Genomic DNA, 26,376 nt, shown 5'->3' with positions numbered 1-26,376 from the left:
GTATCACAGTCTTTTCTTAAGTCTAAGATAATTGACCCGCTTCGCCTTCACATCTGTCATGGGAGAGTCACTGCTTTTGTTTTCTAGGTTACCCAGCATAGAACCTGTTTCCTAAACTGCTGTTAAATTAACCATCTTCTTGGTTGGGGTGACTGGCAAGCAGCACATTTCACTCAATGCATGACACTCAGAGTCCAGTACAGCCTACCAGGTGTGCCACAATTAGCATCTGTTCATCTGAATATCCCTGGATGTGGTCCAAACTGTTCCCTCCTATTGTTAAAGTACTACAGAAATAAATAAATGCTTTGGTTTTGAAAAGACATTTTTAAGCAGCTGGTAAAAACATTGTTCCCAGATACATATATTGAGTTTACATGTTGGGAACTGGGATTATTCATTACCTAACATTCCTATTCATATGTCTGTGTGTCTCAAGGCTCAACTAATCTGCAGTTTTAAGTAATACAGAAGACTCTCAGCACCATATGGGGACAGGGGGATGTTGTGACTAGTAACAATGTGACGGATTCTCACAAGGTCACAAGGACCCCTTGACCCTCTTCTGCCGGGCCCCACCTGCTCCCATACTGCTCTCTAGGTTCACAGTTGACTGTTCTGTACCTACAGAGAGAATGGACTTGAGCTAGTGCTATTTTCGAGGCATGGCTACTTTGAAAGAATGTCAAGCTCCTCAGAAGTTTCAAAACAGAGAAATCACTGTTTGTATCACTTGTTACCAAATTTTCAAAAATCAGCTGTCATGGCTACTTATGTGCACAGGCTTTGAGCAGAATCACTGGTTAAAAAGAAAAAAGAAAAAAAAATTTTTGGACCTTAGCAATACAGTGATTTCAGAGCTATTTCTCAGAATAGACAGTTCCAAGTTTATAAACTTGGGGTTTCAGGTACATGATAAGTTTTATGCTAAATTTATGAGCCACGTTATGGCTAAATAGGCTTTAGTGGGCTGGGCTGGAAATCTATCCCCCACGTAAACCACTTCCCTTCGGGATTATGTCTTTGATTCTCAAGTAGGTCAGAACAGAACAGTTGTCTCCCCTCTGATCACAGGTAGGAAATGCCACTCGGAGCGTGGGAAACGGCAGTAGCGTAGCTCAGGAGCCAGTCCCTCTCTTGGAGACCCAGAGGGAACCTGTTCAGGTCCCCCATGCACCCCGGGCTAGCTACCTAGTCTAGCCACATGTTTATCTTTTCAAGATACTGCAATGTTTGCGAGTGAACAGAAGCCAGGGTTACACTAATTTCTGTTTAGCTTCCTCTCCAGTGCCAGCAACCCCCATCCTACAGCTGGAGGAGTGCTGCACCCACAACAACAGCGCTACGCTGTCCTGGAAACAGCCACCTCTGTCCATGGTGCCCGCTGAAGGATACATTCTAGAGCTGGATGACGGCAATGGTGGTCAGTTCCGGGTAAGCAAAGAACCTACTCCTTGGTAACCAAAACCGGTGCCTACCTCAGAGGACCCACCGTGGAGTCTCAGGCCCAACTATCCTGCCTCTGCTGGGGACAGGCCATCCCTGCAGGGCCTGCCTACTCTGTCCCTGAGGCCTGCTGTCTCCTTGTACCATCAAAGATGGACAAAGGAGTCTCTGAATAGAAACTGCCCTGCCCTTCTTAAAAGAAAGTACCTGCAGTAGTGAGAGCTCTGGAGTCAGAATGCCTGCTTTCAAGTCCAAACTCCACCACTTAGCTGTGTGACTGTGCCCATTTCTCACCTCTTTGAGACTTCATGTCCTCATTTGTATAATGGGGATGATAATACTAGGTACCTCAGGCATTATTGTTAAGAGTCAGTTAGATAATCCATATACAGAGGGTGCCTAAAAAATGTATACACATTTTAAGAAAGGAAAAAACTGTATTAAAATTGTAATAGTCAATATATACCAATAACAAAAGATGAATACAAGTCACGTTTGACTTTTGAAATTACAAGAGGTATTCAAAGTGGTTACCATCAGTATAATTTTAATGCAGTTTTTTTTTCCTTTCTTAAAATTTGTGTACTTTTTTTTGGCACCCTCTGTAGAATTCTTAGCATGCTGCTATCTCATACTCCAATCAGTATCGCACTAGAGAGTTATCGTTTTAAAGCTGTCTTTGGAAGCATATTATTTTTACTCATTACATCAGCGTAATGTTGCAAAGTGTACAGCTAAAGAGGGAAGCAAATGCCAAACCTATGCTAAAGATGCATTATGCTAGGATTTATTTTAAGCCTTTGAAATGTCATTCTTCCTCCCTTTTCTGTTTCCTCCCCTTCCTTCTGTATTGTGATGACAATCTATACTCCCATGGCTTGAGTGTAGTCTTTGTGACAGTTCCTGAAGTTATTAGTGGAGTTATAAGCATATTATAAACATAGCATACAGACCACCCTCATGTTTTCAAACCTTTTTTTTTTTTTTTTTTTTACAAATCGCACAGATGGATAAAGAGTTTGGTAGGTATAAATGCCATGTTAATAATAAGTAAAACGCAAACTATAACATCCAATTTTAATTTTTTAGTCCTAGTTGCTAATAACTCCCATTCATTAAGCTGCCAGGCCCATGCTAACTACAAGGCACTATGCTAGTCATTTTGTACACATGACCTTATAAAATCCTCACACCAACCTCATAAGGTGGGTATCACTGCCCCCATTTTACATATGAGGAAACCGAGGCTAACAGAGGTCAATTAAATGACCCACTATCTCACAGGATTTGAATCCAGATCAGGCTGATGCCAAAGCACTTGCTGCTAACCACTGGGCAACACTACCTCCCTAACCCCTCACAAGGGTTCCCATTAAGTCGTGGCCTGTTATTTGTTGACCCTCAGGAAGTGTACGTTGGAAAAGAGACAATGTGCACCGTGGATGGCCTTCACTTCAACAGCACATACAACGCTCGCGTCAAGGCCTTCAACAAAACAGGAGTCAGCCAGTACAGCAAGACCCTGGTCCTCCAAACGTCCGAGGGTAAGGCCCTTCAGCAGTATCCCTCAGAGCGAGAGCTGCGAGGCGTCTAACATGGCTGGCAAGCCGGAGGTAACCCCACCACTGCCCACATTCTGAAGTGTTTCCATGACTTGCTCTGCATTCTGGCACAGAGCCACTGTTCCTCTCCCGCCGCTAGAGAGCCCATGGTATGTGGATGGGATCAAACCAAAGAGCCCACAGCAGCAGTTCCAATGGCTTGGGCCGTCGGCTTCCTTTGATAACACTCTATATAAGCGGCGGTTGAAGAAGCTGAAACATGAAGGCCTGAATGTCCCCTGGTGTATAAGACCAATGTATCTAGGCTCTAGGGCAGGCCCCCATTCTCCTGATATACATCCTGTGCCACTTTTGCCCAGATGATTCTAAATTGCTTTATAGTGCTTGCTGGTTCCGGAGGGTGGGGCCGAGGTTCTTTCCAGCTATGGATTTGTCTCCCTGACTGTGTTTCAATGAGTGTGGGATACTAGAGCTATTCAGGGAGGACATACTGGCCACTCCTGGCTTAACCAGCACGGACCGCTTCCGTTTCACACCCAAAGCCCAGGCCAGCGGCACCAGGACTGAGGCTTCCTGTGGGCACCAGACAGGAAGAGACCAGCAACTCCGCTTTCCCTCGCCATTACATCTTTGCGAGTCCCTCTAGGCGTGGTTAGGCTGCCCAGGGCCGCCAAACAAGGTCAATCAGTCTCTAGAGAACTTTTGCTTCTTGGCTATCCTGTCAATATTTTGGTCATCCAAAGCAAGCCATCCATTTCAGAAAAGGGGCTTGAATTTGATGGCCAGGTCCAACCGTGGAGGCTTTTCACACTTTCATTTTAAAAGCAGTTGTAACACATGAAATCAAACCTATGAAAAGGTTAAAACCTATCTGTGGTCAGTGCCAAAGCATTTTCAGACCTTCTGGATGTCATTTTAATCATAGAAGTCACCCCACCCCACCAGCATTCTCCATAACTTCCCTCTGCAGAGCTAATTATGTTGATTTTGGTCACATTCAAGACATTAGCTAAAAGAACTGTGATGGTGTTTTTTTCACACACACACACCCATTTCCCACAAACCTCAGCATGTGCCAATCACCCCTAAAATGGTTCACATGGTTACAAACAAGCACAACTTCAAATCCCACAGCAAGGTTGATAGGCTCCTGGCCATGAAAACCACGTGTGGGGAGCAGTCGTAAGCCTGTGAGAGATGCTATTCAGAGAAGGATTTGTTGAAGGAAAAATGTCCACATGGCCTATTCTCATTTTGGTTACAGGGATGTGGTAGCTACAGCCTCCCCTGGAATGATTGTTTTAGCAATTTCTCTCTGGGATGACCTATGAGCTTGAGAGCAGTTGCCTCTTTTCCTGAAGTACCATGCTAAATGCTCACACCCTCCAAGAGTTTTTCCTAGAAGCAATACAGAAGGCCCTTCATGGTGATGGCCTCATTTCCCACGTGTGTACAGGAGGTTTGATTGAAGAGCGAGATGCATGCCGTTAGAGCAGGAGACCCTTTGCTGCAATGTTGCCAATATGTGTCATCAGACTTACGAGGAAACTATTTTTATTCATAATACGTCATGGAAATCATACTGTTCTGCTGAAACCAGTTATTAGCATAGCAGCCGGAGCACTTACGTCTCTCTTTTCATCCTGCAGGAGGATGTAGTATCTAGCTTTCACTTAATGTTCATAAGATTATGGTGTCTAATAAATTACAAAATTGGAGCTGCGATCCTTGGTACCATAGTCCGCAGAACTGGGGGTGATTTTCTAAGAGAAATGAATGGATCAAGTCCTCTTCCAACAAAGAAACTGTACTGTAGAAATTAATTTCCTCCATAAATTTTATATATTGTGTACAAATATAAGGTATGTATCTATATACAAAGAAAACCTTATCATCGTGTAGATATCAGTATTCTCTGTTACTGCACAGAAGTGATTTTCTCATGATGAAATAAAGTTCGCACACATACTTTCTCCATAACTTTGGTTTGTTCTATTTGTTTCTCCCTCACTCTAATTCATTCAAACAGTGAGACAAGATTTAAAAAGTGAGAAAAAATATAATGAATAGCTTATTTGGGGAAAAAAAAAAAAGATTTGATCAATCTGTAACAATAGAGAAAGCCTAGAGAATTAAAGAAGTGTCTCATTTTTGGTTTTTATAACTCAGTGAGAAAAATGCCATTAATGGAGTTTTGATATGTGAACTGAACTTATACTTTATTAATCTTATTCCCTACAGTTCCTGGAAAGGTTTGCGTTGGAGATTTTTTCTTTGCTGCTCTTGTGAGTGATATGGTGGTTGGTTTTGGCTTTCTACTGTAATAAAATCTTTTGCATCCTTTTTAGCAAGAGTTCACCCCTTTCCAAAGTTGAAAACAATAAGTCTGTATCACAGAAGAGCACGATTCCATAGCAAGTCTAACTTGTATTTACATTCATTAAGTCTGAAGTTTAAATCACTCATCACGTATACTCTGAACTATCACAAAACCTTCTGCTGACCGAAAGGTAACATTATGCAAGGGAGATCATATGTCCACATTGTTATGAATTCTTTTTTTTCAAAAGCAAATTTGTTTGTTTGTTTGTTTGTTTGTATATCTATTTGTTGGGCAGTGTTGAGAAGTGCCATTGTGTACTAGGCTGTGGGTATAGAGTATGGAGCAGACATCACCCCTGGTGTCATGGAGCTTACAGTTGAGGAAGAGTAGGCCTTAAATAAATAAACACACAGATAGTTACATACAAGTTATGATAGATGCTGTGAAAGAAGGAAAGGGGACGAGGAGGAAGACATAACTGGTATAGGGGAATTGGTCAGGAAAACAAGAAAAATAATTTAATTAAATAGAAATTATAAAGAATATGTTATTAAAAGAGAAAAGGAAAGGAAGATGCATTATTATGGAGTTCAAGTGTGGTGAGTACCCTGAAAGCAAACTTCTTGGGGATAAACTTAATACAGCCATGTGAATAAAGCCAGTTGTAGTCTAAATCAAATAACCCTGACTTAAGAAGAAATACAACGATAAGCAATGAAGAATTTTAATGAAATTTTAAAATAAGCCCACAACCCTGGTTGTATACTCATATATCTTTAAAGTCATTCATTTACTAGCCATCATGGTTAGTCTTTGAAACATCTGCAAAAGAGCCTCCATTAAAAACATTATGTAATAAGACCTTAATACATGGAGTTCTGGGCTCCTTCTGTGTCGAGGAGACTCTGAAAAAAAAAAAATTAGACAAGACTGAGAACAGGATAGGAAATTTTTCGGTTCATTATTCCCTACTTTCCATCTGCCTTTCTGAACAGACTATACATACCTTTTTTCTTTAATCTGGAGAGAAAATGAAATAAACTGAAGGTAAAATTCCTGAGGTGACGTAACTGAGAAAGACAGTTAACTGGCTGAAAAGAGGTCTCTTTCTGACCCTGCTCAGCTCTCAGAGTCAGGGAGGGAATTGCTTCTTACAGCCTTCACAGCAGAGAGGGAGCTGCCGCTCACCAAGCCTTTAGGGGATTAGAACGCAGACCCTCAGCAATCAATACTCTAATCAATACTCTGTTTTTGTGTAAAAAGATGATTTTCCTTGGACAAATTTTTAGAAGAGGAATTACTGGACCAAGGAGTCTGAACATGTTTAACGCCTTGATCAGTGTTGCCAAATCGCTTTCCAAATAGATTTTTATACCAGAAACATACGAACCGTTTTTTATCAGTTTAATTCTACTATTTAGAGTTTAATTTTGACCTACAAGCAGCCTTTTCTGAAAGTAAAAATGTTTCTAAAAGGGGTTGTGGTTTTTTTAATTTGTATTTTCATAGGAATAATATTCTGATTGTTTTAGTCTAAAAGCTACATGAAATAAATTACAACATATTGCATGGAAAATGACCATGATCTAAAGAAGAGGGAGGTCTTCCCAGTGGGGTATGGAAAGAGAGAGAGAACAAACAAAGGGACTGTTTCCGAGGCAAAAACTTCAAAATCTGCCTTGATCTGACCATGAAAAGGAAACCTCATTTATTCATAAAACATTAAGTGAGCGCCTTGAGTTTGTCAGGCACTGGTCTGGGCCCCAGTACCACAGAGGGGCATAAAGCACGGCCTGTTCTAAGCATATGGGTTTTACTCCTCCTTCTTCCTCAACTTCATGGCAGCTGACTCAGAGCGCCTAAAAACTATGGTACCACCTCACCTCTCTAGAACTACAGTATCCACCCTACAATCTACGTAGTCATTTTATAATCAAGAAGTAAGCCACCGTGACCTCTGATTAGGGGCAGGGGGTGGAATTCATGCCTAGAAGCTCCTGTGCTGTCCTCACATCAGAGCCCTTGGTCTCACTCAGCTCTCTTAATTTACACACAGTTCCACTGAGCTCATTGACTCATTTGCGAAGAGTGCAGCAGGCCATAAGCATCACGTTAGAAGAGAGAAGGGTTCGGTGTAGAAGTGAGTTGAGACTATTGTCAGCATTGAGCAGGGAAGGTAACTGGAAAAACTGAACAGACCAAAAAAAGAAAAGTCAAAAGAACATTCTGTGGCATATCTTCTGATTAAGGAAGTCAGAAAGTATGTAATGCATTTTAGAAAAATTTCCACCTATTACATTTAAAAGTCAGTATATTATCTGGAACCCTTGGTAATGAGGTATTAGGTATATCTCAGAAGGCTTTATGGAATCACAATATGAAATGAGCCCCAAGAAACTATGATTATATACCCTAATCCATTTTGTGTCTAGCTTCTAAGAACTTTCTTCATTGTCCATTAAAATATTTCACGAAAAATGACAGTACATAGCCTTTAGATTATACCTCCGTCCACATTGCTGGTTTCTAAGCCCCTTCCTGTTCTGTTGCGGCAACATTCCAGATTTACCCTATGTATCTGTTTCTCATTGCTGCTTTAACACATTACCACAAGTTTAGCAGCTTAAATCACACAAATGTATCACCTTACAGTTCTAGACACCAGAATCCTAAGTGGATTTTACTGGGCTAAACGTGAGGTGTCAGCAGGGCTGTACTCCTTCAGGCTGTGCTAGGGGAGAGTCCGTTCTCTTTCCTTTTCCAGCTTCTGGAAGCCACCTGTATTTCTTGGCTCATGGCTCCTTCCTCCGTCTTCAAAGCCAGAAGCATAGTATCTTCCAATCTTTGACTCTGACCCTCCTATTTCCCTTTTATAAGGACCGTTGTGATGACCTTGCACCCCCCTGCATAGTGCAGGATAATCGCCCCAAATCAAGATCCTTAATCACGTCTACAAAGTCCCTTTTGCCATGTCAGGTGACGTAGTCACAGATTCCGGGATTTATGATGTGGACATTTTGGGTAGGCCACCATTCCACCTACCACACTCTATGAGGAAAGTGTTTGTATTCTTATTATCGTCACCGTGAGCATCCCACTCTCCATGTGGGAAAACTGAGCCTCTGAGAGGTTCAGTAACCTGTCAGACCCGGGCCTGTCAGCCTCCAACACCCAGCACGGTGCATTTTGGTACTGACTTGAGAACAGTGCTGTTTGCTGTCAACCAAAGGGAAGGGAAGAGGGAAAAGTACCCTAAATCTGCCTTCTAGGTGTCTTGAGACATCTTGTCAAAACAAAACAGCGTTGCGTAGCTGCCTGATGTGTTTATCCAGAAACCACAGCCAGGAATAGGAGTGGAACACTGTGAAAGTGTCATGGTAGTGTTTTGTTCCAAAGAATAACATTGCTACTTTTAAAAGGAGGTGTGGGAGTAGCTGTCGCTACTAGCATAATACCCCAGCTCCTCCCCAGGTCCTGTCCTTTCTTCCTGTCTCTGGGCTTCCTCTAGCTTTTCCCTTTCTCTTCCTCCTGTGAGTACTCTCACCCAGAGAGGCCCTTGTCCCCATTTGGTACCAGTGGGTGCTCTCTTGTGGCAGTGACAGGTCGCTGCCTGGGAAGGAAACGGAATGTTGGAGTCACATCTTGGGGGTCATTGAAAGACCCAGAGCCCAGCTCAGGTTGAAACCACAGAGCTATTTATTCACAAAACCTCTCAGCCCCTCAGACTGCAACAGTGGGGAGAAGGTAATCAGCGATAATTAACGAATGAGGCTTTAAATAAAGCTGTAAATTCCAGCACTCCCGGCAACTAGGTGCTCATAGCACTGAAAAGACTGCTCTCAAGCACCCTCTTAGTTGAATGTCCACAGGAGCCAGCTCCCCAACACTTTCTAGGATTGTTTTGTCTAATGACAATTTTAAAAGCTGGGATTCTTAGTTACATCTTAGAAATCAATTTCTAAAAGGTGACGTGGAAAGAGTTATTCATAATGATTAAAATGCTTTTCCCACCCATTAGACTCTCAGCATCACACCACCCCTTCCAATGGGATAGCTTCTTCTCCCCCACATCAAAGGAAATAACCTAGAGAATATTCACCGGGGCAGACAGAGTGTAGCCCCAGAACAGCCCCACATACATCTGTCCAAAAGCTCTCTGCAGATGTGTCACAGTGATTTGGGGCCGGCATTAGCACTACGCTCTTAAACCCTGATATACTGAGACCCTCCCCAAGAGAACTTGTCACCTGGTGGTGGGGAAAAGAACCTCATCTGATCTCAGAGACAACAGGGAATGGCTCAGCCCGCCCACCCGCTATGGCCAAAATCCCAAATGGGAGAGTGGAGTGTTTGCCTTTCTATCCCTCACAACCACAGTCTGCAGAACTACTCTATTTGAGAAGAAAGATTCGTCCTCATTATAGTTCACGGTTTGGAGAATGATTAGATCATCTACACAAACCTTGGTCGCCCCTGAGACAACTGGGAATGTGCCCTGTGGTCTGTGGCATAAACTTTACCTTTCATGCATTTCCAAGGCACAAAACAGCAGCCATGGCCTCGTCACCACCAAAATGTTATCTACCAGGAATTGATCCTGCTGCAGTCCCTATCCTGCCCCACCACAGCTGGTAGTGAGACTCATGTCCCTGCACTTCTCGGGATTTCAGGGCTTTTTGTTTGGGGGGATTTTTTTTTGTACCTAAAACTATAGACTTAGAGCAGATGACCTCTAAGTTCTTCAAAATTAGTAGCCCCTGGTTTTCTTCTGTTGCCTCTCTCTTCAGAATTACTGCTGAAAGCTGTTAACTGTTTTAAAAAATGCTACTATGAACAGGCGTAGACACCGCCTGCCTCCTCCAAAGGTCTTAGTGTGTCTTTGAGTTTTACCTGTGATACAGAAACTTCAACACTAATAGGAAGTTGTTGATAAGTACTTGATAAATAATTGATAAATACTTGAAAAGTATACGCTACACCGGAGATATTTCTCTTATGCCTCTGCTGTGCTTATCCTAACTCAGAGCCTCCCCCAAAATAATTTAGTTGGAAAAATATGCATGTCCAGGACAAAGTCCTTCAAGGGAAGTAAATCACACCTGAATAACTTTTGGTCGATTTTATAAAATCCAAGGTGAGAGGCATGATGGTAGGTCTCAGAGCCCAGAAAAGAGAGATACATTGTTTCTTTTAATTTTGACAGCATGCATAATATCAGAAGGAAATTCCTGAATTTTTCCATGGTACTGAATTGAATCCAGACCCTATGTTTGTTTCTGGGGAATGTGCTTTGCAGCTGACACTTTGGGAACCAGTTTAGTCCTTTGGAACCCTTTGTATCTATTTGAAATATAGGAATTTTCCGTTCTTCTGATGCTAGTTCCTTATAAATAATGCCATGGTATTCTAAATTAGAGTGGAGGACCTGGTGACAAAGTATGCAACTGTCCTAGGGGTGGTAAGAGGCTGTTTCATTCCTTCTTTTAAAAGGTTTTCGAGACAGATTTGTTTCTCACTTCTCAACTGCAATTAATGCCACACTTAAGAAAGCTTAAAATACCACCTTTCATTGTAAATTATGTACCAATTGGACATAATTGTGACTTTGGATCTTATTAGCTCAAGGAAACTCAGCCTCCTTCATTCATTTCTTTTTTTCTTTTAAAATCTTCCCAACAAAAGCAAATTCTTTTACAGCTGGTTTATAATTGAACTGAAACTCATCTTTAATGCTGCTCGTGCAGTTCTTAGTGACATATCTGGCTTTGCTGTGCTCTGAAATACAACCATCATGTTGAACCAGTGCCCAAGACTGCTTAAGTTATGAAACTGTTCACTACTAGACAGGAAAATAACCAAGAATTCTGCCAGGGCACAAAGGACACTGGATTAGCATACACTGTCATAAGGAACCCCTGTCACTTTGCTTTTCTTTTTTGAATTCCAAAAATAACACCTCAAAGACTATACACATCCAAACCATCCTACGACATTCATAGAAATCGTAAGTAGTCTGTTCACGTTGGAATCAGTGGAGAAATTCTATTCCCAGAAGTGTGAAAATCAATCAATAATATAAGACACAGATTTTCTCGAAATTATTTTTCTTATGGTTAACTGTCCCATCAACTTCCCGTTTCCCAGCCGCTCAGTTTTCATGCAAGTTCTGGCACACAATCGGTGTTCAGTAAGTGTTAGCTAGTGAGCAAATAAAAGAAATACACAGTAAGCCAAACTGGAATACACAAGCCAGATATTTTTCTCCTGAAACCCAAAAGTCAGTAAATAGTGGGGTCCCCTAGCCAATCTTTAGTTTGATAATTCTTGATTGCTTCTTTCAGAGGCCCCAAGTCCAGAATCCAGCAATCCAGGTGGGAAAGGGAAGCAGTCCAGACAAGAGCAGTGAAAAGTGATGGTCATGGGCAGAGTTGATGGATAATGTGTCTTGACCCGTCCGCATTGTGAACACATCCCCCTCCCACAATCACACATGCCTGGAGTGGCCACACTAGTATTCAGAGGGCTGGCTCTTTTCCACTGCTCTTTTCTACTAAACTGTTTTTACTCAGCAAAGCTCTTCAACAGACAGGGTCACTGCATGTGATGAAACATGACAAATTCAAAATCTTTTAAGGAGCTACTTGTGTTTCCCTAATGATCTATACATTAAAAACTAATGATAATTTCCTGGATATTAGCTATCAACCTAAACATAGATTTGTGTCATGTATTCAGAAGAAAACAATAACCTCCTTCCCATTTGTCTTGACTAATAGACTAGCAATGGCTGAGACATCTCTTCTCCAGACCTCAATAGTTGTGCTTTGAAGGGGAGAAGAGGAAAAGGGATATGAATCCTTCCTGCATCCCATGGGTACAATACAGATACACACTTGGGTAGCTGTGTGTATGCTCAATGTGAGTTATATGATTTGGCTAAACCAGGGAGTAGCAATACTGCTCTCCCGATATTGTCCTGTTGTCTTTGGTTCATGTCTTTGAACATGTCCAGAGGGGCATGACAAGAGTAAAGATTTGAAATCCATACTATAGAAGAAAAGTTGGAAATAGATTCTATTTATCCCAAAAAAGCGAAGATTTAAAGGGGATTGGTGACTGCCCTCCAATACTTTAAGAACTAGTGATCTGTTCTGTATGGCCCCAGACAGTATTGCTACAGCTGATGAGTGGAGCTCCCAAAGAGGTATATCCAGACCAACAGAAGCCATAAGTACAAACGAGGGGGCTGCCCAGAGGCGATGAGTTCCTCAACCCAAGGGATTCCAAGGGAAAACTTGATGATTGCTTCTCAGATGTGATCGAGATAAATGTATTCCCCCTAAGACTCCTGCAATCTAAGATAATATCAAATGGCATACATGACCTGTAGGCAACTGACCAAATATTTACACTGTGTGCCTATGGGGATGGGCATAAAAGGCACTGCTTGTTTAGTCTGGCTGGGATCCGGTGGGAAGTGCGGTCTCTTTTATAATGCATTTGGAAAGTTTTCATGGTGAGATAGGAAATTGTTTTGTTTTTTTAGGAGCTGCTTAGAATGGGGTGAGAGCCTAGCTGGTAGGGTATGGGGGGCCATAGATGGGAGAAAACTCAAAGACAGACATGGAATGGTTGGATAATGAGGATATTAAATAATCTCGCCTGAGCAGAGGGCATAGTTTAAGAGTGAGAAGAGTCAAGGAAAACTGGGTCATCAATTAACAGTAGATCCACATACAAGAATAGGGAAAAAAGTAACTATTTTGGTGTCAAGTTATTAATCCCATGAATAACCATAACTACCCTCGGCCCCCACCCCACAGAGTGGTGTCATCACCAACTCTAAGTTCTTCTGCCTGTTGCTGAGAATAGAAAAGGTAAGTACAATCCATGATGGGCTCGTCAGTGCTCCCCAAGGTCTGGATTCAGTATACATCTCTTCGCTGGTTTTCAGATGATGTTTCGGGTTTCAATATGCTTTGAAATTCATTTTATGACATATGTCCTTTCTCTTAATTTTTAAAGCAACAAGTATTTCTAGTATAATTAATTGATTATTACTACCTGGTGAAAAATACATTTCCAAGCAAATTTTTGTTAATAAAAACATTTTTCCCTAACCTAAATATCACTGCAAATGCCTCTTCTCTCTAAAAGAAGCCCATGTAAGTTTATGTTACTATATCGTACTTCAGATTTTTCCATTAAACTAAAAGACTAATTTCCCCGTGAGATAGTTATAACAGGAATTATTTCTGATTTGTTATTTCTGGACAAAGAAATGATTACATATGTCAAGTCATCCAAACCATATGAAGTTTAGGTATAAGAAAATGTAAGTATATTATTATCGGGACCACAATCCCTTAACTCCATAAGTAGCAATTCCTTTTCTCTGAGATCTAGTTTATGCTTTTCTTTACAATAAAATAAAATTAAAAAATCCCCTCAAGGACAAGTCTAAAGCCTGAAATGTCAACTTTAATATTCTAAGTTCAGAAATGAAAATGAGGCTGACTCTTCATAGTATCAAAATGAAAACTCTCCAAGCCCTTGTTCTGAGCCCTCCAAGTAGAATCATGTTCCACACACATGCACCCCAGTTAGTTTTGCTTGAACACGCCCACAGTAGTATTTTCACAGGAGCAAGGGTGTATTCAACATGGTGACGCATACTAACAGACTCAAACCAGAAAGATATTCCCAGGAATACCCTTTGCCACCAAAGAAAAATTATTTTTTTCAATGAGGAGAAAGTTCCTGGGTGGTTTTGGACATAGACTATGACTATCATGTCATCTGTATTTCCTAATTCATGACGATCAAACTGAGGAAAACATCTGTCTCTGGCCAGACCACGCTAGTGCAGAGATCCAGTTATTGACTGACAAAAGAGAAAGGAGGGATTTTAGTAACTTAGAGAAACTACCTCACAAGCCTTTCTAAATCCAGATCAAGTAATTGGTAAGTTCTCATTCTGGTGTAATAGTCATCTTCACACCAGAGCTGACTATCTGAAAATAAAGACTTTTTTTTGCCACCATCGTCCCTCACTGCTGCCCACAGTCTGTTTATTATTACAAAACCAGAGATGTTCAAGTGATGTCCCTAGGGCTTGATCATAATTCAGAAGTAGAAGTAAAGCTCCTTCTCTAATGATTCGTTCAGCCCTATCTTCCTCTCCTATGCAAAGAACAAGTCTTGAGTGTGCAGGTATAGAAAAACCATCTCATCCAGTCAGAAATAGAAAATCTGTATTAAGAGAGAAAAGGGAAAATACAGAACAGCAAAGACTGATTAAAAGAGAAAAATCATTTCCTAAATAGAAACCCTTGAGAGGCCATTGTTAGACAGGTAGCAACTTCCGAGATAGCTGAAGGGAGTGAAGTATTAATCTCCTCTTGGTCATCAATGAGTAAAATTTACCTCTAAAGTTTCTAAATTCAATTTTTAAAATATTTAATTAAAAGGAAACCTTCCAGAACACCTTTTCTACCATGAAAAATTGGGGGCAAATGAAAACAACTGTCTGTGGTGTCCGGGGTGTGCTCTGGTCTTGGGTTCTGACCTGCCGAGAATTCCCTCCCAGTCCCAAGCCACTTTGGATTAGTAAATGGCAGTGGCTTCTGTGGGTGGATGAGGCTTTGTACAGAGGCATCGGTAAGGCAGGTCTTGGGGAACTGCGCACGGGCAGGTGGCAGATTTCTGATCTCTAGTTTGCATTGATCTTACATTTAGACACAGATTCAGAAGAACAGACACTCCCTTTTCCAGTGCCTTCGGAAAGATTGCCGCTCCGTAGAATGAGTCCTTTCTCCTCCACCCTTAATCTACAACCCAGCTTCCCGGGGAGATCCTACTTTGATTTCCGATCCTCACCCCACCAGCTGAGCTTGCATTCCTCCTTACAGTCTCTCAATACACCCGGTGAGCTGAGCTCGTCTGACCTTTCCTCTTCATCTCTGTGCCTTGAAGGCATCTCTGAAATACCTGTTTTGTTCTTGCCATTCATGTGCGTGGAGAAGGCAGTGAGCTAGTCTCTGTCTGTGGCCTGCTTCTGGTATGAAGGGCATTTGGATGATGGAGCTTTGTGGCGTTCTTGTTTGTGTGGTGTGAGGACGCACCATGGAATTGTGGTCAATGTGTAATGGCATTGAAAAGTGATGAGTGAAGTTGTTCTTTTTGCACCAGCTGGTACCACCATGGATAGCCTGCTCTGTCATTACATGCAGCAGCATAGCTCGGCCTAGGCACTACCTAAGTGGACGCCTTAGTTTGGAGGTGTGCAACCCTGCTGCATCCAGGAAACCAGACTGGATGTGTCTGGCAGACTGGATCAGTGCATCCCGCCTGGAGTGGTCTGATTAAACATAGACTCAAGAGATCTTTGTTGAAAAAATAAAGTCAAAACCTGCCAACAGCAGAATGCACGATACGAAGCAGGCAAACCAGAGAGCAGAAAGTGAAAGTTTTTTCTGCAATAGCCTGTGCTCACTGGTAGGTCAGTCGGGCTCATGGCTGTTTTTCTTTTCTTTCTTTTCTTTTTTTCTAAGCAAAGAGGAGGGACCACCACTAGCTGAATTAGAAACCCTTACCAAGCCTAAGCCCCAAAGATCTGAGTTAATGAAAAGTCTGGCCTCCCCAAAGTTTTCCACAGCCAAGAGGCTTGTGAGAGGGCTTTAGGCTGATTTTAGGGAAGCTAGACTTTTGTTACCGTGCAGTGAACTGTCTAGCAAATAGTATCTTTAAATATCTACAACGCAGACCTATTTGATCTCTTCAGGACTATATTGTAATCATGGGTACACATGATGCACATTTCCCATTTCCAAAGGTTTCTTTTGGTTTTTATTTTATTCTTTTTGCTCATCCCACATCTTGGAATGAAGGCCACAGCATGAGAGTGCAAAAAGGATGCAGGGACTTCAAGCTCTCTTTAAAAATGACATTTTTCTTTGTGCTTTTACGTTTCTTCTTGTTTTACTGTGCACTACTGGCTTTCAAACATGCTTTGTTATGGAATTCTTTTCACTTGTGTCTAATGTACTGAAATATTGTAATAGTCTTTGTAATGTATATTGTCTCAAGAATAAAATGAAATGTGGGTTTGGGAATATTTTATGGCTGTATTTGACAGCAATGTTCTAGTTGTATCATTAAATCTTTAATGTATGATGTTGTGTTTAATGTAGTGTAAAATGGTTTCAGAAAACTTGTTTTGAAAAAGACTTGCACAAGGCATGATTCATTTAAAAATTTTAAAAGCCCTGTTCAGATTCTACACATTTATTTCCAAAGCTGGATATGAGATTCAGTTTTAAAACTTCTGTACTCACTAAGTTCTAACCCAATAGGAATAGGAATTGAAGTGATAACTGATAGAAATTAAACAAAATGGAGTTGGAAGAAAATGATTCTTTTGTACGTGAATTCATCCCAGAGTAAAATAAAGCTACCAAAAGTAAGGTCATAATCTTTAAATTTTGTTTTTTAACTCAAGCCTTAGTCCTTTCTAAGTTGCTGTCTTAATTCTTCGGAAATTCTTTTAATTCGGTGCATTAGCCTTCCATTGTTTTAGAAATTAGCATATAGAAAGGGCCTTACTGAGTTGAAAAAAAATTAAATGATCCCTTCCAGGGGATACCTTAGTGCTCAAAAACCCGTTTTCTAGATCAATGCCTGACACCACGTAGTTCACACACTTTTGAACATTTTAAGACAAGACTGCTTCGTCCACCCTGATGCAACCTGTCATGGGGTGGTTGAAAAAGTCCCACAGGTGATTCTAATATATTTTTGAGACCACTCCCAACCCCACCATTCACTAGCCCTCTCCCCCGCTTATATGAGAAAGGTTGATGTAGTGAAACAATCTAAAAAGGAGGTGAGGTAATTCTTGGTTTTACTACATTTAATTCATGTTATCATTAATAATTATCAGATGTCTTTATTAACATACAGATTACGTTTCACATTTAGTTATATATGTGTCACTTAACTTGGGCCCAAGTCATAACAAAGGCCTTTTGGCATTACCCCGAGTTAGAAGTACATGGAATTGTGATGTAGAATGGAGTTTTATCAAGATCCAATGTTTTCTCCGTTTCAATTGGATGAATTTGTCTCCTTTTTAAACAGTAAGCGTTCTTGAGATGGAAATTACAGTGAAAAAGATTGAATCAGGAATATGATGAATATTTAAGCTGTACAGTTTAGAATCAATTGGAGAAGGATTTATTAAATGGGGGGGGGGGGGGAAAGATGTACTTTTCATTTCCAAAGAGCTGAGAAGCAATTGTTATCCAGCAAAGAAAACTAACATGAAAAAGGGCTTTGGTTTTTCATGAATCAGGCCTTTGACGATTGTGTTCAGCTGGTGCTTTTTAAGTGTTTACAAATAATTTTTATCAACCTGATTGTTGTTTCATAGCTTTGATGTGTAGTATCTCTTTATAGGATGCAATTTTGAGACACAACCTGCACCTTACTCTCAATTAGGCAAGTATACCTATTGTAATTGTTATCTTTTACTTATGTGATTGGTATGCTCCATTCCTTCACAAAATAAATGGCAGTAGCTAATTTTATGTCAATAATTGTCTAATTGTCATTCAGATCCCATCATAACAGCTTCTCAAATGGAAGCGAAACCTGTATTTTTAATTTTTATCCCTCAAGATTACTTTCCCCCCCAGTTTTCTTGCACATCAATGCAAAGCACTCTTTATGAGTGCTAAATGTGGGTGAAGGGACAGCCAGACCAACTGTTGTAGAGTTTTAAACTGAACCCTTTTATGGTACTAGCCTATCAAAAGAGCCACGTTTTCTTATCAATGTCAATTTTGCTTCCTGTTTCTCTCTCCCATGCCTTTCACTTGGAATGACAACAGTTGACATTAAAAAGCTGTTGGCAGGTATGAAATAACCTTGTTCTGTTACAAATAGCAAAGACCAAAGTGCATGTGAGGTGATTCACAGGTTCAATAAATCAGCAATGACATCTTTCCAGAGTGTGTTATTGACAGGCAGCATTTAGAATTTGGGGCATAACAATGTGTACAAAAACATCATTCTGTCTGCATCTCATGTCCAAAATACCTAGTGCTCCAGCAAGACATTTGACCTGTTAGTGTTAGGAGTAACATGCAAGTTGTATTTTTAAGTCATGAAGGAAGCAACCTGCTTTATGTCCAAATCACAACCACTCATGAAAATTAGTTTGCGTTGCCGATAGCTTCACAGCTTTTGAGCTTTCACTAGCACTGAGGACATTTTCAAAATGACGAGATGTTAGCATTCTGCCAAAGGGACATTTCCTAGTTTCACAGTGTGTTTTATCCCTCCTCCATCTAGGACTCTAGATCCTAGCCTCCCTGCCTCAGGGTTACACAGGTATCTTAGTGCATCCCTCTCCCTTTATGTCTCTGGTGTACTGTTCTGCCAGTCACTGGGTGAAGGGACTTGTACCTTCCAAAATCGATGTCACTTCACTCCCGGATCACCTGGTTGGGAGTGCAGTCTGAGCCAGGTAACCCCTGCTGAATCGGTCGTGTGTCCTCCATCTGCTTCTGGGCGCCAAGAGTACCAGCTCCCAGGATGTGACCCCTGTCTGCTCACTCACGGCCCCTTCTGGCCCTGGATGCCTCCTTCCTGCATGGCAGCATGAAAACAGGACACAATGCTCCTCACCCGCCCAGAAGTCTGTTATGGTGTTGCGTTCCTGAGGTCTGTCTTAGTAACCCCACTCCCTTCTCTTGTTCCCAGTGGCCTGGTTTGCTTTTGACCCTGGCTCGGCGCATTCTGACATCATCTTCTCCAATGACAACCTGACTGTGACCTGCAGTAGCTACGATGACCGGGTGGTGCTGGGGAAGACCGGCTTCTCCAAGGGTGTCCACTACTGGGAGTTAACCGTGGATCGCTATGACAACCACCCCGACCCTGCCTTTGGCGTGGCTCGCATGGATGTGATGAAGGACGTAATGCTAGGCAAGGACGACAAAGCTTGGGCAATGTACGTGGACAATAACCGGAGCTGGTTCATGCACAACAACTCGCACACCAACAGGTACCCTGCAGCCCCCAAACCAAGCCTTCTTCATGTTGGCTTCTGGTCAAGAATGAAAGCCCAAGTTCAAAGACCTATTAAATAAACAACATGAAGAAAGTCAGGCAGGCAGTCTTCATTAAGTAGCACAGGAGTTCCACTAGTCTTAACTGAGACCTGGTGGGGTTTGCGAGTTTTTTGTTTTGTTTTGTTTTGTTTTGTTTAGTTTGCCTAATGACAGCGACACGAGCACTTTCCTAGGTATTCATTGCTATATTCCACCCATGGCTGGAAACTAAGAATCCTCATGCATATTCATTATAGGAGAACATTCCAGCATTCTAAAATCCAGTCCCACAACTCATCAGGAAAGCACTTTTGCACACGTTACTTAGTTTTTCTAAACCTTGATGTTCTACTCCACCAAATAAGATTAATAACATTTTTGCATGCAGGCGTGTTCCCAAGATGAAATGGAATATGCAAAAATGCCTCACATCAGAAACACCTGAAAACAGAAGCCATTGTTCTTACTGTGATTATTATCAGTACTGCTGCTCAGAATAGAAGCCATTTTATAAACTAAATCTTAAGGATGCCAATTTGGATAGATTTGTACTTAAAGAACTGTCTTATGATTGTATGGATTCAGAGTACCCAGTTAACTGAGGAAAGAGAACATAGTAATCTCCTTAGGTTTTCCTCTACCACCGAAATATGGGCAATTATAATTTAACCCATACTGTAATATTTTCCTTACACTTTCATTTTCAGTTGGTCTGTGTTCTTTTCCTCATATGTATTTCTTCACAAATTTCCTGGAGAGATAAGTGTCTGTCGTGGGTACTGGTCCTTCTTATTCTCAAAGATTTCCCCAGAATACATTCTTATTGGTGTCTGAAGAAAAAAATGTATATACAGTTTTATTCAGTCAGATCAAAAGGAAAGTGAGTCAGGCAATGGTAGGATAGTAGACTCCAGTCTTTCAGCTTTTTCTGTATGCTCATTGCTGCTCCTTCTCTCGCCAATACAACCCCTAGGGTCTCCACTTCCTGTTCCCTTGGATATTTTCTATACACCTCATTCTGGTGTGTATTCTTCACTATCATTCTAAGTGAACACACACAGCATTTCAGCCTGATATCAAATCCTACTAAATGTAGATAAGCGATTATCATCAGTGATTTACACTTGGGGGGAACCCTGTCACTAGACCTCTGATTCTATCACCCATGTACCACTCTTACGTTTCCCTTTTAGCTTCTTTATTTTGGAGTAAAGGAATGAATAATGACACAACTGTCACACTATGCAGAGAAACACATTCTGAAAGCTGAACCCATCTGTTTGCATGCAAACTGCATGTCACTTGTGCTGTCGTTGTTGAAGCTGTGAATTAACAAGGCACGGTGTATAAACTGTTTTTAACAACTGTGTATAGTCTGCATTCTGCATGCCAGGGGAATAGAACAACACACTTAAATTTCTGTGCTCTGCTAAGATGAGGATGAAATGCAACATTGCTGGACCTCAGAAAGGGAGAAAAAGACAAATCTGATCATCTATGGTCATCTATTTAATAACTTTTGTGAAACCATCAATTGAAACATAGGGCACAACTTGTTGTAAACTGACATTTGAATATAGGATCTTTAAAATCACTCCATCTTCTACACTGTAATTACTTTAAGAAGAGAATCCTCTTCTTCAATGTTGTCCGTTTACAGAGAGACTCCAACTTCTCAATTCAAACTCAACATGTCAAAAATTACCATCTTACTGGGGAGTAAGTTTACCATTTAATGGGTAACAAAAGCCCCAAATCCAATATTTCATGCATATGTTTTAGTTTCAGTTTAAGGGCTTCTTCATTTTGATTTATAAATTAATTCACTTTGGATTAAATGATGCTTAATTCACACTGTGCAACATATACAACATAGCTACGGGTAGATCTCTGATAACCCAAAGGCTACTTTCTTCTTGGTCTTTAATGCTTTGTTTTCTGAGCTGTGTCCCAGTGCCCTATGTGAATGAGTTCACTCTCGGCAACAGCAGAGCAGGGTGGTTGAACCTACACATTCTCAACACCGGGCGAGGCCTCCCCCAGACGAGTTAAATTTGGTTTGGGGGAAGTGAGCAAAACAACCTTACTCTTTTTATATATATGTAAAGCACAGATATACATACAGCACATAAACAGACACATGGTATATATGTGATATTAAAATTGTTATATGAGGAGAAAGTATGTTTTAAAAGGCTCCTGAGGTGGGGGTGGGGGTTGATCCGTTTAAACAGGTTGAGAAACATTGGTTTAACCATACAAGAAGGGAGCTTCTTCTAGAATGATGACAGCCAAGTGAAACCCAGTTGTTTTCTTTTCCCACAGAACTGAGGGAGGGATCACAAAAGGGGCCACAATCGGGGTCCTCCTCGACTTGAATAGAAAAACCTTGACATTTTTTATCAATGACGAACAGCAAGGGCCCATTGCGTTTGAGAACATGGAGGGTCTGTTTTTCCCGGCCGTCAGCCTGAACAGGAACGTGCAGGTAAGCACTGTCGGCCTGAATATAGAAGCAGCTCCTGCTGCCTCTGCTTCACAGGCTGTCCATGGGTGGGCAGATGCCCTGCGAGAGGGAAGCTGACCATGTAAAGCCCAAAACCGAGATGTGCAGGAAAGGAGGAGGGAAAGGGATCAATGGTGACAACTGTCATGATTCCAAACCAGTCTAAGCCCCTTTGTTATACCTGGACACAGTCTAGTTAACAGCAAGTAGGAAACTGGAATTATATTCGTAGTTTGCTAATGATTGTCCCTCTGAGCCCTGATTTCATCTCGAATAGAAATAAATCTCTTGAACAAGCTGGCATGAAAACAAATAACTTGTGAAAAGTTCCATGAGTGCCCAAGAAGGGAGGGTGTAAGACTGAAGTATTAGCACCCTCATCAGAAATGTTGAGCAGATTTTCTGCACTCTTATTTGGTTCTATGGGGATAGAAAACATAGTCCCTGCCCAAAAGTTAGTTACTTATGATTTATTGTGAACAGAAAACAACAGGTTCTTCTCATTCATTCAACAAGTATCTATGGAGTGCCTTTAATAGGTAAGCTACTATTTCAAGTATGTTGTTTGTCAGTGAAAATAAAACAGATAAAAATCTTGCCCTCATAGAGCTCACATTCTGGTTGTAGGAAAGACAGCAAATGAGAAGCCAGTTGCTGTGTTACTTATACAGTGTGTTAGAAGGCAATAAGTGCAATGAAGGAAAGACGATCAAGAATGCTAGGGCTGGGAGGGCACTGCAGTCTTAAACAGAGCGGTCAGTGTGGGTGGGCCTTATTGCAGTCACAGGTGAGCTGAGCCTTGAAGAGGGTGAGGGAGTGAGCTGTGTGGAGCTCTCCAGGCAGACGGAACAACCGGGGCGAACCCTCTAAGACGTAAGGTGCCTCCCAGGGCAAGGAAGGGCCAAGAGGCTTTGGGCTGGAGCTGATGGAGGTGGGGGGCAGTGAGGAGAAGATCAGAGCCATGCAGGGAGGAGAGTGCCCTGCCAGCCTCTGCTAGGACTGGAGCTTTCATTGCCCTCTTGAGCTGGAACTCTCATTGTCAGCCATGAACCCCATTCAGCAAATGGCTGCCTTAAGATAGTTAGGATTTGAGAATCAAACACTTCAGGTGATTTTTGCTCTATTCAGAACCACAGTCTTGGGAGCTATAAAAAAAAAATCCATTGTTGTTTCTCAGTATGTACAGTAAGAGGGATGGTGACCCCGTGACCTCTGTCCTCCTCACTTCCTGCAACTAGTTGGGGTTTTCTGGAAGGCTGAAATCTAATCTATCAAGTAAGCCTCTATACTGGAAGAAAGAAAACCATAAATTATTCTAGAAGTGAGTCTTAGAAAAACCTCATTCAAAGTGTTCTACATTTTCTACTGTTCTGAGTATCTTTAGATAAAGATTCTTGAGCTGGGAAGAAAGGGATAAGAAGGGGAGAAGATGACGTACTGCATGAAATGGTTCTAGCCTTGTCCATTGAGGTTGGACAGAAGTCACTAAAATAGTATGAGTGCCCATGTTTCTTCATACCTGGCAATCATCTATGCAATCCCCAAATGAAAGGTTTATCCTAGTTAGAATAACTAGTGGACACGTAATAAAGGAAGGGTTGTCTGCTCCTGTGTTCTCTCACCATGGATTTGGCAGTGATCCCTGCTTTGTGGCCAATAGGCTTTGCTGCCTGCAGATCAATGCCTGGGTCTTCAGTCCTAAAGAACATAATCTCCCCAGAATCTTAAAAGTGCCAGGTGGATAAAAACCATATTATCAAGTGTGTCCAGGATTAGGGAGCCCACCTTGGTGGCCAGGTCCTCAGCACCGGCAGATTCTATTAGAATTCTCTTTAATGGCTTCTAGAATAGACACTAAAGAAAAATGAACCGGTCCCCTTTTGAATTAGGAACACACCTGCTGTGCCCCGGGGAGGAGTGTGCAGGGGGTTTCCTGAAGCGGCTCCAGGCCTCACGGTCTCTTCCCCCAGGTCACGCTTCACACCGGGCTCCCAGTCCCTGACTTCTACTCCAGCAGAGCGTCCATAGCCTAAGGATGCCTGTGGAGGCACCAGCGGCCTCGTCTTACCTCCGCCTGAAAAGCAACAGCACGGAGCTCAGCCAGAGAGTGGTGGGATCCAAGAGCGCTGGAAGGAGAGGGAAGGAGGAGAGCAAAGCTGGTCCTCTACAGTCTTCACATCCCACAGCTCCACCCCTTTCCCTTCCAACCTCTCTATTGCTGTAATGCCTGCATTTGCTTCCATGTTCAGAAATTCCAACCAACAAAGGACCTAGACAGTCCACCATGTCACTTCGTTTCCACTCCCAGATTTTACTTTTGTTTAACTTAATTTTTTATGTAGGTGAGTTATGTTTTGTTCTTTTCTGATCATGTGATTGGTGATGTACTGAGCTGACGCAGCCAAGAAAAAATTCTCCTGATAGCTTTTCTCTTAAGCTTTCTGTCAGAGAGGTTGTAGGGAGAGGTAGGGAAGAATGAGCTGAATTTGGAGCTTGCAGTTTACCTCCTAGAATGTTCTTGCCCTGTTACCTCTCATGCAGTGTTAGATCTGCTTAGCTAATCTTTGGGAGGTGGGCAGAGTGAATGTAGCATTGAAAGCTTTTACTATCCATTGAAGATAGTAAAACCCAAAATATCTACTACACAGCTACCCAGAGGTTCATGGGGGTAGGATCATTAGGATAGCTGGGTCATTAGGACAGGCCAGAAACCCCGGTCATTCAATGAAACTGGAAAGTCTCCAGACATAGGCAGACCACGGGACTTAATAATTTGGTTCATTTATTTAATCCAAATTCTTAATTTAGAGCCTGCTATGGACCAGGCACTGTTCTAGACACTGGAAACATGGTGTCGAATACGTGGGTGTGGTTTCTGCCCTCCTGGAGAGTATATTCTAGCAGAACAAACCAGAAATAAAATAATTACAAATTGTTATAACTAAAAAGGAAATAAAGAAAGGGCAAAGAGGCTCATTGGAAAGATCTTTTATATCCCCTACAATGATGCTAAAAATCTACATAGTCTGGCCATCGCACCAGAAACATACCAATTCAATGCCTTTCCAACCGTGCTATTTTAATTATGGCACCTGCTGCCATTCATCACAGAGCCTTCTTTGGTAGAAATGATGTTGGCATTCTTATTTGTTAATGCTGCAACAATATTAAGCCTTAAAAAATGAATGTGAAAAAAAATAATAATGGCCAGAGAGAGAAGGACCCATTCTCAGTAATGGAGGATCTGAAGTTGCAGTCCAACACATTTACATTCTCAGGATAAACATGCTTGTCTCCATATATTCTCTCTGTGCCTGTTACAAGTGAAAAATCCATCCACTCTGCTGCCCTGTACAACCTAACTTTCTGAAGTAGTTCAAATAATGGTAGGAAGAAAATGAAATTGTATGTCATTGCTATGACTGACAGCAGAATAATAATGCTTATTTCTCCTAGATAGAACTAGACTTACAAAAGTTACCCTTCAGATACTTTAGTTTGACAAGAAGTTTTAGGAAATGTGGGGACCTGGAAACAGGTTCTGATTAATTGTCTAAATATTTGCCAGTGAGCCAAGAAATTCACCAGGAAAAAAAAAAAGAAACACAAGAATGACATAGAAAAGGGAAGACAGAGGATGGGAAAACTAACAAATTAAAGTTTTGGCAAAAAGTAATATATGTAAATAGCTAACTATTGACTTTTGTGGTTACTTGATTTAGATTATTCCTATCAGTTACAGTGTCTTTCTAGTTATGTGTACCTAATTTATTGAATGGGTGCTATCCTGTTTATGTCTTGGTTTTTCTTGGCTACAGAAGAACTCTGTTGCAGGGCAACACTAGTTTGATGTTTGATTTATTCTCCAATGAGACTCGATGACTGGGCCACTGTAGACTCATCATTACTCCTGTTCTTTATTAAATTCCTCCTGCTAATTAGATTTCTAGTGACTTGTAACACATAGTTTACACAGAATTGCCATTATAGATGCATATAGCTACTGTACTAGGAAAAAAATATTTCTGGTGTGCCAATAAATAATTTTTATTAGAGAACATCGTATGTCTCTTCAGAATTTCTTAGTTTTTGCCTGTTTGGGATGACAATTCACCTTTGTCTGAGCAATATTTCTTCAGTAAAGTGTCATTGGAAGATACCCCCAGCACTCTTGAAAACGTGTTCTTCACCCCATTTCCTTGGGAGGGCTGGCAACTGTCTCCTGGCGGTACTTCAGTCCTCAATCTAAACTTAGTATGAGATATTTGTAGTTTGGATGCTGTTGGGGGTCTGCTTCCAAACATTGGGGGTTCACACTAATAAACCTTCTCTTAAAGAAGCCACAAATGTGTACTGCAAAATATATGTCACTGGCTTTTTCAAACCTGGTTCCTTCAACATTTCTTTGAATGTTTGTATGGCTAA

General features: G+C 41.4%; 1 protein-coding gene across 7 annotated transcripts in view; it reads left to right on the top strand.

The window, feature by feature from the left end:
• The window catches only part of TRIM9 (tripartite motif containing 9), a 100,678-nt gene extending 74,669 nt beyond the window's left edge, over positions 1-26,009 (top strand). Inside the window, exons 6-13 of one of the 7 annotated variants that reach the window (XM_081049049.1) lie at positions 1,289-1,434; positions 2,852-2,990; positions 15,070-15,258; positions 17,788-17,829; positions 18,222-18,245; positions 19,096-19,399; positions 21,771-21,933; positions 23,922-26,009. In XM_081049049.1, the coding sequence (XP_080905175.1) occupies positions 1,289-1,434; positions 2,852-2,990; positions 15,070-15,258; positions 17,788-17,829; positions 18,222-18,245; positions 19,096-19,399; positions 21,771-21,933; positions 23,922-23,984 (1,070 nt within the window). In that variant the 3' untranslated portion in view covers positions 23,985-26,009. Of the gene's footprint in view, positions 1-1,276; positions 1,435-2,851; positions 2,991-3,550; positions 15,259-17,787; positions 17,830-18,221; positions 18,246-19,095; positions 19,400-21,770; positions 21,934-23,921 lie in introns of those variants that run through there. The other 6 variants (XM_081049048.1, XM_081049050.1, XM_081049052.1 and 3 more) reach the window with 6 other exon arrangements.
• Positions 26,010-26,376: the final 367 nt, after the last annotated feature.

The sequence above is a fragment of the Rhinolophus hipposideros genome, assembly GCF_964194185.1.
Source record: "Rhinolophus hipposideros genome assembly, chromosome: 5".
NCBI lineage: Eukaryota > Metazoa > Chordata > Mammalia > Chiroptera > Rhinolophidae > Rhinolophus > Rhinolophus hipposideros.
The sequence above is the reverse complement of the archived record's forward strand: the minus strand, read 5'-3'. Positions and strand labels throughout refer to the sequence as shown.